The following is a 15,246-nucleotide window of genomic DNA, read 5'->3' as shown; positions in this document are numbered from 1 at the left end:
ACCACTATTTAAAAAAAAAAAGTTTTTAAAACATCAAACCTTCTACGGACTTTACGGTGCACACACCCCGTCGTGCCCGCTAACCCCACCGCTAGGAAAAGTCCAACCGTTATGGTTGCTCATAACAGCAGGCGGCCTAGCCAAGGTGACGATCGCTTGCGCTTCGCCATCGAAACGCTTTGTGTCTCTCTATCCCTCTTCCATATTAGTGCGACAGTGACAGTTTCGTTTCGATCGCTACGGAGCGTAAGCGATTGGCACGATGGCTACGCCTGAACTATTCCTAATAATAGTAATAATACTCGTCTTGCTTACTTGAGCGTCCGCACTCTCCGCTCCCAATGCTGCGCCTGCTTGTCCTTCTCAGAGCCCGCGCCGCCCGCGCAGCCTGTCGTGTCCGCCTGCTTGCCTGCCGATGACCTGTAAACAAAATCGCTTAAGGATTTATTTCGACGTTGAGACCTGCGTTAAAATTAACTGTCTTTGCCAGTGTTTAATAATCGGTAGAATTTGAGAAACAAAAATCACAACCTTTTGAGTTTTCAACAAGTCACGTGCTTCCGTTTAAGAAGGTGCGGCCCAGTTCAATCGTCTAAATCGTTTTTAAAGATGATGGGCTGAAGGCTCGATATAATCCGAGAATTAAATAAGAAACATTTCAGATTAAAACCGTCCCGGTTGAAATTTAGGTATGTATTGGAAAAAGTAAAAAATGTTCTAAGGATATAGGTAAAATATGTGTTTTATTCACTTTATTTACTATATATGTAGTAGGTATTGTAGATTCTCTGTACATCTACGTACGTAGTAAGTTCGGGTACCTAATTCAATACAACTACATGAAATGTAAGTATACAGCTACAAGCATTCCTTTTCGACTGAAAACCTAAACGTGCCTAAACTTATCAAACACTGTTAACGACTAACCGAACCCAATCAACGATTGACCTTTCTACCGATAAAAAGACGTATATCCATATGAATCCGTATGGCGAATACGACATTATGGTGTTAGGAAAGCGGCTTTGCTACGCAATCAAACTGTCCAAGTGTAAATTTGTCCGACTAACAACATTATGTACAATTTACTTAGATCGATTTGATTAGCAATTGTTTAAAGGTCCCTTTTTATAGTTTTTCGGTGGGTTTTCGTAAATAACTCGTAAACGGTGGCTTATTACTACTATGGTTGTTATACTTGTTAAATATATGTGACGTGACACTCGTTATTTTAAATTTAGGAGCTTCAGCTCCTAAACAACTCAGTCTAACTTTATAAATCTCGATATAATTTTATATTTATTTGCACTGCACTTCGCTCGTACTTTAAGGTATATTGGTGCGGTGCGCATAAGAGGCTCTGCGAGTAGGTACCTAAGTTCGGTAGTAGTAAATCCTTGAGGGATATGCCTTTGCAGTATGGGATCGCAAGAATTAGGCACGGTTTTGCTATAGTTCGTTTTTTTAGCATTAGAACGCGATCTTGACGTGTATTTTAGTTCAAAAACGCTTTTTATAAATCAGCACCTAACTATTACTTAGGGTCGGTTGCACCAAACTGTTCGTATCGTTAAAGAGTTCGCATTTTTTATTTATTGATAGTTTCATAGTAAAGCGCCGGGGCGCGCCGGCTGACGTTGATCAGTCTGTCAAATGTGGTTGGTGCAACTGGCCTTTATAAAAGCAAAAATATGTAAATAATCGTATATGATTCATAATTGTTACATATTTGTCGTGACTTATTTTTCAGAAGTGTTTTTCAATAAAAAGACACCTCAAGGTTGTTTATCCTTTTTCTAATGCTAAAAAAACAAACTATAGTATAAAATTCCATGTAATATACATATACTCTGGTAGAACTTTAAACTATGGAACATCTTCATTGTGTCGGTGTAATTTTACAAAGCTTTTACACGAAACAAAAGCAAAGACAAACGAGGTATGTAACAAAGAGACGAAGTACAAAGAAAAGATGACATACGAAATGTAACGTAACAATCGATACCGACACATGACGTGTTATGACGCTTCAAGATTCAAAGAGAATTGGCAGATGAAAAAGGTTGATTGGGTCCTATAAATAAAATAAAGATAATGGAGGTTGATCAGAGAGATCAGTATACGTGCCACGTGTGAGCAACGTGCTGGTGCGTCATGTTATTAGATCTATCCTTTTCTCTTTATTTTTTCAGCAAAATGTGTCCAGAAAAGGATAGATTTAATAACCTCTTTAGTCCACATTTATAGACGGGTCTAACGCGAAATTTATTCAATTACCTTTATTTACCGACGTTTCGACACAGGTTTCACTGGTCATGGTCGCGGCTAACTGATGTCCCAGCAAAATCTCAAAACAGAGATTTGTGCAACTACCCGACGAAAAGTGCATGAAAACAATACACAACAATTAACAATATACAATAATTAACATTATGTGTAGTGGGTGGTTTGAAAATGTGATGTCTACCCCAAACTTTTTCATACACTTTTCGTCGGGTAGTTGCACAAATCTCTGTTTTGACATTTTGCTGGGACATCAGTTAGCCGCGACCATGACCAGTGAAACCTGTGTCGAAACGTCGGTAAATAAAGGTAATTGAATAAATTTCGCGTTAGACCCGTCTATAAATGTGAGTTAATATTAGTGTCCGACCGAAACATGTTTTTTTGCCGAAACCGAAACCGAATGTTCGGCTTTGGCTCTAGTTTCGGCCGAAACCGAAACCGAAACTTTTGTAGACTTGTTAAAATCGTTGAAAAAATGTCATAAAACCGCTTTTACACACATATTATGGGGCTGTCAACACCCAATGTCCTTGAAATTGATGTTACTTAAGCAGTTTTTTATGAAAATTACTAGAGTTAGACCAAGATAATTCTGCAACGATTTTGATAAGTTGATAACACACGCAGTGCAAGTGTTATTTTAAACGTCAAAACTTCTATGAAATTATGACGTATAAATAACATTTGCACTAGTTGCACTGCGTATGCTATCAAAATCATTGCAGAATTTTGTTGGTCTAACTCTATTCATTCACCAGTCAAGCTAACATGTAGACACAGGGTCAACCAAAAACGCGAGCGCAGCGAGCGCGAAATTTTTTCTTAACAATATCTCAAGGCCGGGTACCGATCTTCACCTGGGCCGAAAAGTCTGAAGTGCTCCATTGAGGCGAACTTTCATGCGAAGTCAAAGCCGTGCTTAAGGCTTCAGGATAAGTATGTAGTTGAGCACAGACTCCAACCAATGTCCATTGTATTCAGAAGCGAGACCGCAGGCCGAGCATGGCGCAGCGAGGCCAAAGGCTAAGCTGAAGTAGAGGACATGTGGAACACAAACCAATGGTAAATTGAGGTAAAAAGTGAGGCTAGTTTTCTTATTATTATCTTGCCCAGGGCCCAGTAACATGCGACAGTGCTATCTCATTCACTTATAGGTATTGACAGCCTCTTAAGACTGCGTCAACCGTCCAGTGGCGCCCTCATTAGTGGAATTGTGTTTTATAATAAACCAATTAATGTCTGTACCTAATATACATGAATCAGTATATGTAGGTATTAATATTGTTGTCCTACTTATTCCCCAACTTTTGGTCTTTGTCCGAAGTACCACTTCGTAAGTTTCGGCCCGGCCGAAAGGTTCGGCCGTTTTTTGGCCGAAACCGAAACTACAGCCGAAACATGATTTTTTGGCCGAAACTGGCCGAAACCGAAACCGAAACCGAACCTTCGGTCGGACACTAGTTAATATGTGTTCAAAACGCGAAGGTTTTAAATTTTATAACCTCTTTAGTATTTTGAATTTAGAGTTAATGGTAGTCACTCGCTCTCTGTCACTTGTCCACTTAGGGATTGTCCTACTTAACTTAAAACAGGCATGGTTCGAGCCGCATTTTTAAGTTGGCAAACAATGTCAAGTATTTTTTTGTATTATCGCCTTTGGGTGGGTACAGCGTTACTAAGCGTATGTGCCACCTAAGTTAGGCATACTTGGAGATGGCTAGAAGCGCCATAGCCTTTACATGATTGTATGTTAAGCCTAAATTGTCCAGCCTGGTACCTATTATACTACGCCGCTTATTGCACACGGTGTGCAGTCCTATAGCAATTTGAATGGGTACGTGCGTAGAGTAGAGACTCGTATCTTTCAAAAAACCGTACCTTGTGCAAGCATCATCTCGACATGCACGCTCCGGGAAGCAACCAGCAGCATCATGCAACCGCGCTTCGGCCTCCCGGGTCAGCCGCCGAAGGTGTGCGCCCAGCGCCTCTGCGCTCTTGACTGAAACAATAGTCATAATTCAATTACTAAATAGCTAAGTAAAAATATTTAATGGGATAAATAGGATCGTAAGTTGTTTTGAGAACCGAATATCAATTTTTTCATTTAAAAGGAAAATTATATAATCGAATGAGACTGAAACTCGCAAGTCGCAGCTGTCGGGCACCGATTCACCAATTTCCCGACTGAGACATCCCGAGCCCAGGTCATGGGCACAGTGAGTGAATTTTTACTTTATATTTATATAAAAAAATAGCGATTTTAGCAGACGAATATTCCAGCTGCACTTTGATAGTTTGTCTAAAGTGATGAACAAAATGTGTTTTATTCAGTTACGCTAGGAGCTTTTTTAACCGCCATATGTACTAACTATAGCTTGAATTTTTATTTCTTTTGTCTTTTTTATACGAGAAATTATTGCAGACCTTAGGGATCGTCCATTAATTACGTCACACCAATTTCTAGGTTTATTTACCCCTCCCCCCTCCTTGTCACACTTGGTCACATTTTGCAAACCCCTCCCCCCCTGGTGTGACGTCACATTTTAGGCAATTTTGTTTTCAACAAAATCGACAATATTAACTCGGCATTATTTTTTTAATAAAAAAATATTTTTGATATATAAATATTAGTAATTTTATAATACAACGAAAGTTACATCCAAAATCTCATTATTTAACTGTACAGCGAATAAAAAAATATAAATTAATTTTCGGTTACTGATGAAATTAAAGTGACATTACAATGTTTGTGACTCCCCCCTCCCCCATGTCACAATATGTCACATTTTCTTGACCCCCTCCCTCCCCCTAAACGTGTGACGTAATTAATGGATGACCCCTTATCAAATAGTATTGAATCACGGAAATTGGTCTTAAAACAAGAACAAACTGGTTAATAATATCCCAGGAAATTACTATAGGCTTCGCCATTGACAAAGACTTTCCTCTTCCATTCAGTAATCTAATCCCTAAGCTCGGCCAATCTCAGTAAAACAACGGTGTTTGGTTAGGGGTTTAATTTCAATCAATTTTGGTAACACCCTTATTAGTTTTGCGGAAACAAAAGGAAAGTTAATTGGTAGACTTAAGGGGTTTAGAACTTGGACGTATTTGAAATATTATAGAAATATATTTGAAGATTAATTTTAACAATTTTACGAGACGTAGCGTTTAAACAACTTCCGAATCTTTAAGTTCCGAGTTGAGTACTTTATTGAGTATTTTTTAAGCGCAACTCAAAAGGACTCGAGCCTCCGAATAAATACTCCGATCAAGTTTATAGCTTTTATTTAAGTAACAGTACAGAAAAAATAGGCGTTATTATATGATTTGTGTCCCCATGTCCCATGTTTAGGATATACGCGTAAATACAATGCGTTCTGTTTTTTTTGTAAATAAAATATAGTTCCCTGAAAAGGACTTAAAGTCTCTTAAAACACTCAGTGCTCTAACAAATTGAAAGGAACTCTCTAAGAAAAAAGAGTGAAAAACTGAGTCGAGTCTTAAAGCAGATGAGTTAAACATAAAATTATTATTTTGCACTGGATGAGCTAAAATTTTCACGTTGGACAGAAAATAACCACATCAATATTTAGCAGATGCGTGCTAGTGTTTCACAAGTCAAAAATAAAGTAAACAACAACCAAGCCAGTTTCACAACTGGGTTTAGTGTATCGATTGCCTATACGGTACACTACTACACTATAACTAAGCTCGCCGGCCCCCGAGATGAAAGTTCCAACTTCCCCACCCTTGAGACCGCGTCGAAAAGCCAACGCATACTGCTCATTTACAGGGACTGAAGTTCTGTTTGCGATAAGCCGATTCCCGATTCTAAGTCGATATGGGTTCCAATTTGATTCAAGAACGCAACTTTTGTCACGTAGATATATATATACCTACACGATACCTTGATATCGTGTATATCTATTACTAGGTACAGCTACACGCTTGAACTGCTATCGACATAGGTACTTAATAAGTTCAACAGCGAGGAAATGTCGCCAGCATCCTTGGTACAATGCCTCAAGGGCCTATTTTAGATTTAAGCTAGTTTCTTTTAGTAATACCACTGTATATATCTTGTTTGTAAATGATTTTTCTTTAAAAGATAAAGTTCCGTAAAAATTCTGGTAGATATATGGCTAAGCAATGTTAGCCATGCACTTTCTGTCACTTTCTAGAGTCAGAAGTCATATACGAGTAGGCTGGCTATACTAGTACCTATACTAGTTTTCGTCGTAGAAAATGTAAAAAAAAACTTACGAATTGGCAGAAATTGTAAAGCTCGTGCTTATCTACGCCTCCTAACAGTCCTAACTATACAAGTTCCACCAAAATGTGAGTACAGATAGGCATCGAAAAGTAGATATAAAAGAATAAATGTTCGCTTTAGGACGTACCTACAATGAAAGGTTACCTTCATTAGCTCTCTAAAAGTAAAAATCTTTCTTTTCCCAGATCTTCAGCAACAAAAACTTATTGTCTGAAGTCGTGTGTGCATAAAACTATAGGGTAACTAGTTCCCAACTCGCAAGTTAAGTCAAAAGTTCCTCGGGCCCCGAGGGCAGCACACGGCTGTTGTCTATTAGGTATGCAGAGGAAAATGGAATATTTATAAGTTTTCGGATCTTGGAAACTTGAATGTTCTTAATGTATCTTTTAACAGAATTTCAGCTAAAAATAAAGTGTGACAGAAATAAACCTAAAATCTAAAAGAAATTCGCGTCAGATTTATTGAATAAATTTAATATGAGTAAAGTAATCTAAAAAGTTGTAACATTCTGTTACATATGTGATCAATATAACTTCTCTTAGTCCCTTTGTATAGATTCAACATGAATTAGGTTTTGGATTTTATAAAAACGAAACCCTGAAAAGTCCAAAGTGGAAAAAGTATTCCTAAAAGAAATAAATCAAAAGTGCGGAGCATGTTTCGTGAATATAAATATAATGAATATTTCGAAGAGGAAATTATAAACCCTGGGTAAACCGTGCCCCTGTGCCACTCTATAATAAATCTCTCCGAACATTGCTACTTAATACAAACAACCGTTTACTCTCATAATATGCTTTTGGTATTTATTTGGCTAATACTGAAAACAAAGTAATATACTTACCGTATTTTTACCTTACCTAAACGGTCGTTTAGACATTTCATAAAAAGGGACTTATTTCGTGGAGCAGTCCTGTCCAGTACCTATATAATACTCAGTTGTGTGTTGATGTGTTTTATGAAGATTTATTTATTTATTTATGTATTTTAATATTTGCATGCCTGTATGTGGGCTGAATACACTGAAGAAAGAAAAACTGTATTCCAGTGTTGCCAGATCGTACCTTTTAGTACGGTTTTACGTACTATTTTTGGACCTTGCGTACCTTTTTTGTACGCAGCGTACATCGTACTAAAACCGTACCTTTTGATGTACGATTGTTTATCAACTTTTTTTTTCGTTATATTGGTTCAGGATGGTTTGTTCAGGGCAAAATATCTAATCTGACAACAATAGCCACCATAAATAAGGACCATGTACTATAGAAAATACACGTTTCTTTAGTTGCAGTCGGCAGTTGTGTCTTTCTTACCTGTGCTTTGCTAATAGTAATAGTAATATCGTTTATTGCAAACCATGGTACAATAGAATAGATGTTACAATGGAAAAAGATGACATGGCACCCTGATAGGTTATTGGCAATTATCTATAAAACTACATTAAATAATTTATGTGTAATATTATTAATATTGCTTTGTGATTGCTTCTAATGCAGTTGCTCGAAGAATAATAAAAGCGCTAAAAGAAGTTAAAAAAATGATAAATAAATAAATAGGACATTCTTACACAGATTGACTAAGTCCCACAGTAAGCTCAAGAAGGCTTGTGTTGTGGGTACTCAGGCAACGATATATATAATATACAAATACATAGAAAACACCCAAGACTCAGGAATAAATATCTGCGTTAATCATACAAATAAATTTCCTTACCAGGATTCGAACCCAGGACCGCGGCTTAACAGGCAGAGTCACTACCCACTAGGCCAGACCAGTCGTCAAAATAAAGAATTTGTTCTCGGGCTGTCAGGTACCTAAGTCATGTCATGTCCATAAATCCTACTTATTTATCTTACCAATCTTATTCAAATGCATTTCTTTTTAATTTATATACTTATGTACATTTGCATATCCAGTAGAAAGTTACTTAGTCATCTGAGTGTATTTCGTTTTATTTGGCATTATTATCCAGATTACAAAACTCAGGTAGTCAAAATTCAGCCAGCGATTTATAGCCGGTCAAACAACTTAGTCAGTATAAAATGGCGCGAAATTTAAGTTTTCTATTGGACCATAACCCTTCGCACCATTTATTTTTAGATTTGCCGCTTTTTTCAACTGACGGAAATGGCTTGACAAATTTTATTTTTCATGTAGGTACCTATATCAATGCAAACAAAATTGGTTAACTGTGACGTGTACACTACACTTATAGTTGGTCAAACCAATTTGTCAGTCAGTAACAATCAGGAAAATTATACTCATCCACCCACCATACGGCACCCACATATAAATATTATTTCTGTAAGAAAATTTTACTAATAAAAAAACCGTACTTTTTTTATCAAAATCGTACCTTTTTTGACGTACGACCGTACATAAGCTGGAAGCGCTCTGGCAACACTGCTGTATTCCCAACTAATCAAAAACTGTATTCTGGCAAATAAATTATTTGATTGATTGATTGATTGATGTGTTGTACGTTGTACATTCGTATTGTGCCTAAACAAAAACATGTTGGTAAATTATCCTCGAAAGCGCCCAGAAGCGGTAACTTCTAGCGGTGGAGGACCCGCGCGAAATCGTCTTTTCATACAAACGTACTTAGTCCTCATTTTCCTATCTGGATAGGGTAATTGTGTCAGATACCGTCCAATTATAGGAGATGTCTACTTTGAAATGCTAAAAAAAAATATTTAAGTAGTCTTACTTAAATGTGCTATATTTGTTTGTATTGCTCATATTGTCTATTTTAGGTTAATATTACGTGACCTTAAATAATATTTACGGTTTATTTTATAAAAAATATATTTTGAAAAAGTAGGGTTATTTCAGTTTCCGTCCGCCTGTGAGCTACTTTTCGTCCACGTATGAGTCAGTTTTCGTCCACTGTATGAAAAAGTACTGTAGGGTGCATTATTGCATTGAAAATCAATTATACCTATCTTTATTTTTTGTTTTTATGTTATATAGATAATTCTTAGTTAGTTACTAGCTTCTGCCCGTGACTTCGACCGCGTAGAATGGTTATTTTCGTGATAAATATTTATATATATTTCCTTCCTCAGGACTCAGACCGACAAACAGTGTTACATTCGCATTTATAATATATAATATCAATATAATAAGGAATCATTTATTTTTAAGCTATGTACGTTACTAGTACCGACTTAGTTTTGTTTTGCATATGCGACAAAAAAATCGCAGCGATTTTAAAATTGTGATTTGTCACATTTTTCCGCGACTGCTCGCGACGCCATTGTCACAAAGTGAATTGCAGCATACGGAGTTGTATGGCCCCGCGCGCACTGCGATAATAAAATCGCACCCCGGACCTCAGTCGGCATTTCGCTCTCCAAGAGTCAACATATCGGAACCTGCTTCTCCAATGGAGTCACAAGATGAGACGCTAGATGTTGACCGTTTAATTATAGAAATAGAAGGAGATCACCTTTGTGGTATAAATACTCAGTCATACAGCGATTGCATATTGTTTCACGCCTGGCGACTGGTACGAAATCCATGTCGAGAATGAACAAATCGTCGACTTTTCATCGCAGTGCGCGCAGTGAATTTTCTGCGATAAATTACAGCGCGATTCTAAAATCGTCTCGCAAAAATTAAAATCGTGGTGCGCGCTTGGCCTTACAGACGCCCGGACCGTGACTTTGCGGTCCGGCGCACGTTCGATCGTGTGTAAGGTGATCCGCCGTATGTACGTCCATTAAAGCCGTGTAACAGACAACCGCACCCATGAGTGAGAGCGAGAAAGAGATGGCTTTTAAGGACGCAGTTTTATAAAGCCCCACATTCACACTCCTACCGTGTAGGCCGCCTCGTAGTCCGCCTCGTTGGGTAGGATTGTGTATGGGGGTTGTGGACTACGAGCCGTCCTACAAACGGCTAAACGGTAGGACGGCTCGTAGTCTACAACCCCCATACACAATCCTACCCAACGAGGCAGACTACGAGGCGGCCTACAAGGTAGGAGTGTGAATGCGGGGCTTAAGTGAGAGCGAAAAACAGATACTTATTAAACCAGCATCCACACGGCCTGGTACAGCTATCAGTTCATGCTGTAGGATATAGAGCGAGATAGGGAGACAATTATATGTCTCATTCTTGCAGGACTATTTTGTAACATCGTGTAAATACTGCTTAATAATCATAGACATTTCAATTATTTTAAAGCCCGCTCCACACTCGTGCGCGAGATATTAAGGAGGGAAAATCGTAAGATTTGACATTTTTTATATTAAGATTCGAGTAATGCTTGATGCTTAAATAATTAATTGCCTATTTTAACTTATTTCCTCGCATATTTGGGGCAAACCACTATGCTCCGGTGGGAATAGCAATTCGTGGAATCGTCTCATTGTCGGACTCAGTTCAATTCTTTCATTTCGTCGAACAAAATCGAAACTCATCCACGAATTGCTATTTTCGCCCTCAGTAATCATGTAATAATAAATCTCGTCTACACCACTCATAGTACATGGACGGAAACTGAAACAATATTTAAAGCTATTTTTAGTTTTCGACCACGTATTTTAAACATGATTTTAATCAAGCAACACTGACAAAATCGTGGACGAAAACTAAAATGTATAATCTTATAAGCAAGAAACATCATTTTAAGAGAAAATATATAGTAGTTTATAAGTCTTTTGAAGTAAAACGATCATAACAAATACTCACCTAGCTGTTCCAGTTACCGTCCGTGTGGTCGGAAACTAAATATTTTTCAAAATTAGTATGTCAGTACTCGTCCACTAAATTTATCAAAGATTATTATGAAAAAACTATAAAAAACACTTAAAATTGCGTTTACTATACTTTTAAGTTGCAGTATGTGCCAATAACGTAACTTAAACTAGTTAAGGCCCACTTGCACTATTCCACTAACCCGGGGTTAACTGGTTAAACCTGGATTTACCATGGTTACCAGTACAATTTGACACTAGGTTAACGGTTTAACATCTTAACCCCGGGTTATTGGGATGGTGCAAGTGGGCCTAAATTAATTAATAAACTTACCGTGAACATTTGCCGCCAACACTTTTTTTTTCTTGCAAAATGACGTTTTCAAGCTCTGGATGCAATGCCGCCACTTACATAATTTTTTTTAAAGCCGCTATTTGTCAAATAACACTTTTATTTTGGTAAAAATATTGCTTAGACATTATGGATTGCAACAAATCCAAACATGTGTGAGAAGGCTTGTTTATATTCAAATTTTCCGCAATTCTTTGTAGCAACTCCGCCAAGTGGACGGAAACAGGCACTGGACGGCAAACAGACACAATTACCCTATTAACATTATTGAAAATAATTTTACGTTTGTAAGTATGTATGTTATCTGTTTTTCGCTTCTAATTTTTACAGTGGGAAGAATAGCTATGGTTAATATACATTAAATGACGTATAAATATTTTCCATAATGTCAATATCCAGAGAGGAAAATGGGGACTACGTTTGTATGGAGAAGCGGCCGTTCCCTTTCCTCTTAACTTAGTCTGCGGTATTTATGTCAGTAATTCCAACCGACTCCATTCAGGTACTATATTAAGCTCCGGGACCATGTAACACAACTAACGACGATAAATCTTCGAGCACGGCTCAGTAACATTGCTACTAATCCAGTCGTAAGCGTCTTGGAAAATATTTTCTCTCGCATTTTGTACATTATTGGTACAAGCATTACCGTTAACCCATTATCTCTACTGATGTCTTACGGCATCACTTTTAATATGAGTAAGTTAGATAATTGTTTGATTTATATGACCACAAGAACAGTTACACACAGAAAGTTATCCAAATATGAGCTCTAAAATAATGCCCAAACTAGTAAGCAGTGGGTAAGGCGAACTTGAACTACAATAAAAGGACAGAAACAAAGGGCACAGAAGTTACGATTACGACATATTTATATCCTTGGCGCAAAGATGAATATCAAAATTGGCTGATATCAGCCTTCATTTTTACTATTGAAGAAATTTTGTTATAAGGTAATTTTACAAGTTTATACGTAAAGAATACATATTATAATTGTAATACTCTTAAAAATCAAAACAGGAGCAGGAGTGAGTTAGGTGGACACTAAATATTTACAACAGACAGATTGGAAAATTTAGCGGCAATTACACTTCGTCGTTCGCCTCATGCTGCATGCGGCGACCGCAAAATTGTAAAGAACACGTTAGTCGGTCGCATTCGGCGATCAACAGCTGCTAACGCTTATAAGGTGACCGAAGCAGTGTAAATACGACATCTGTCCGCCTTATTAGGTCACCGACAGCGGCGACCGCAGATCATTGCAAATGCAAATGTACCTAATCTATGCAAATGTACTCATTATATCGTTGGCATTGGCCACTTATATTTGAAGTTGTCACAAATAACAAACGTCAGACGTGCATATATCTTCCGAACCCAGTATCTTCGTTTCATTATTATTGATTTTAATAATATTTCCTGTATTATTAAGCAAACTAATAAACTAGCTTTCCTAAGCACAAGCTTTGACATCGCGACAGCTCTCAGAGATCTGATGGATGACTTTGTAGTTCAGCCGCCGCATTCGGCCACCGCATTAGGCGGACAGACTAGTGTAAAGACGACGTTCGTTGAACGAATCCATTCAAGAGTCATGCGGTCGCCGTAGTAGGCGGACAGACTAATGTGAAGACGACGTTTGTTGGCCTAAGTAGTTTAAAATGAATTCGGCGACCGCATTAGGTGAACGACGCAGTGTAATTGCCGCTTTAATCAATATGGTTTAAAAAGGGAAATTCCCATCAGGCCTACTGATTTAATATCCGTATCAAGGGCAAATTGGCACAATATTGTTATTTAACAAAAACAAACACTTCGGTTAAGCATAATCTGTAGATTACGGACGCCATAGATACTAATAACTGCTATGGAAATCGGTAGGGCAATAACAGCTACTGGCAAATTGGATTCATTTCGATACCGCGATAAATTGTATGCTTATGGTCCAGAGTTAGTTATTAATGACAATGACACAAATAGAAACAAATTTTAGATCAGCAATTCAGTATATTAGTTGGTTAAGCTAAATCCTAAAGTACTGTACCTACTTTCGGACAGGACAAAATATCATATATCGACTTTCAAACGCTATTTCGTTGCTGATTTCCAAACGAATCCAAGATGAATTCTCATTAAAAATGTTATCTAAAGTTCACATTTTAGTATGGGCTCCACTGATGTTACTTAAGTCCATGGGCGGCGATGACTGCTTCCCATCAGGCGGCTCGTCTGCTCGTTTGCTGCCTATTGCAAAAACTACTTAAAGAGGTGGATTAGGTATAAAAATCTCATCACATTTAGGTCAGAATCAGAAACAATATAGTGATTGAACTGATTGATTTGATAAATCTCAAATCTCACGATAGCAACACTCAGCTTATCTCTGGATGCTAATAAACTATAATTTGTAAATCCCACGAATATTACAATCCATTTTGGACTTTATACCCACTAGCAATAAGACACAAATTATGTTGGAGAATTATTGTCTTCAGTGCCACTGGTCGTTTCTGTGATTGATATCAGATAAAAAAATAATAAATTCAATATTGTTTGATGTCCTACTTCTAAGCGTGGGGGTATTCTTTCATCATTACTTCCGTTCCGATATTGTGCTTATAGGTCAAATAATAATGAATGATAGTAAATGACTGGAAATAATGGCCCGGGGTAAAAAATTGTAGACAGAAAATGTTTATTGTAATGATAATGTTTAAATGTAGAAAGTCAACTTTTCTTTCTAAGTTGGTAAATAACGATGCCAAAACGCGAAGCTTAAACTTTCTGTGCCTCGTATGGAACAGTGGCCTATTTAATAAAGCTACAAGAAAAGTTATAATTTACAAGCGGAAGTCCCTTTCTATTAAGACATAGGGTTAGAAAGAGACTTCCGCTTGTAAATTGTAGCTTTATTTCATAGGTCACTGGTCAAAGTTGCAGGAGTATGCTAGAAGAGAGTGACACACCTTTTCGCTTGTTGATGTTTATAAGATGTTTTGTGTTGTATCTGGCTGCTTAAAGTTCCTTAATCTATCTATATATATAAATGCACGTGTCCTGACTGATTGACTGACTGACTGACTGACTGACTGACTCATCAACGCAGAGCCGAAACTACAAACGCTAGAAAGTTGAAATTTGGACACTAGGTTGCATTTATAAAATGTATAAGAGCTAAGAAGCGATTTTGAGAAATTCAACCCCTAAGGGGGTTAAAAAGGGGATGAAAGGTTGTATGGGGTGCAAGTTTTATTTTAAGCTAGGAATTTGAAACATTGTAAAAATGTACTATATTAAAAAACAAGAAAACTAATTTCTGCGTTTTCGAAAATTCATCCCCCAAGGTGGTGAAAAAGGGGTTGAAAGTTTGTATGGAGATCAAATATTTTTGTGAGTGTTGGACTTGAAACTTTGTATATGGGGATATTATTATAAGACGGGAAAAGTAATTTCAGCGTTTTTGAAAATTCATCCCCTAACAGGGTTAAAAAGGGGTTGAAAGTTTGAACCCATTACAAATGCTTTGAAACTTCTTAGAAAGACATAATAGCCGATGACAAAAAAAAAGGAATTGCGACGTTTTAGGTAATACAACCCCTAAGGGGGTAAAAAAGGGGATGAAACTTTGT

General features: G+C 37.4%; 1 protein-coding gene across 1 annotated transcript in view; it reads right to left on the bottom strand.

Annotated features, from left to right (window-relative positions):
- LOC134651212 (ankyrin repeat and fibronectin type-III domain-containing protein 1) overlaps positions 1 to 15,246 on the bottom strand; it is a 79,706-nt gene that overhangs the window by 18,038 nt on the left and 46,422 nt on the right. The window contains exons 5-6 of the mRNA XM_063506281.1: positions 4,165 to 4,285; positions 316 to 420 (exon numbers count right to left, since the gene is read on the bottom strand). Coding sequence (XP_063362351.1) covers positions 316 to 420; positions 4,165 to 4,285 — 226 coding nt within the window. The remainder of the gene's footprint in view (positions 1 to 315; positions 421 to 4,164; positions 4,286 to 15,246) is intronic.

The sequence above is a fragment of the Cydia amplana genome, chromosome 9 (assembly GCF_948474715.1).
Source record: "Cydia amplana chromosome 9, ilCydAmpl1.1, whole genome shotgun sequence".
NCBI classification, from domain to species: Eukaryota; Metazoa; Arthropoda; class Insecta; order Lepidoptera; family Tortricidae; genus Cydia; species Cydia amplana.
The sequence above is the reverse complement of the archived record's forward strand: the minus strand, read 5'-3'. Positions and strand labels throughout refer to the sequence as shown.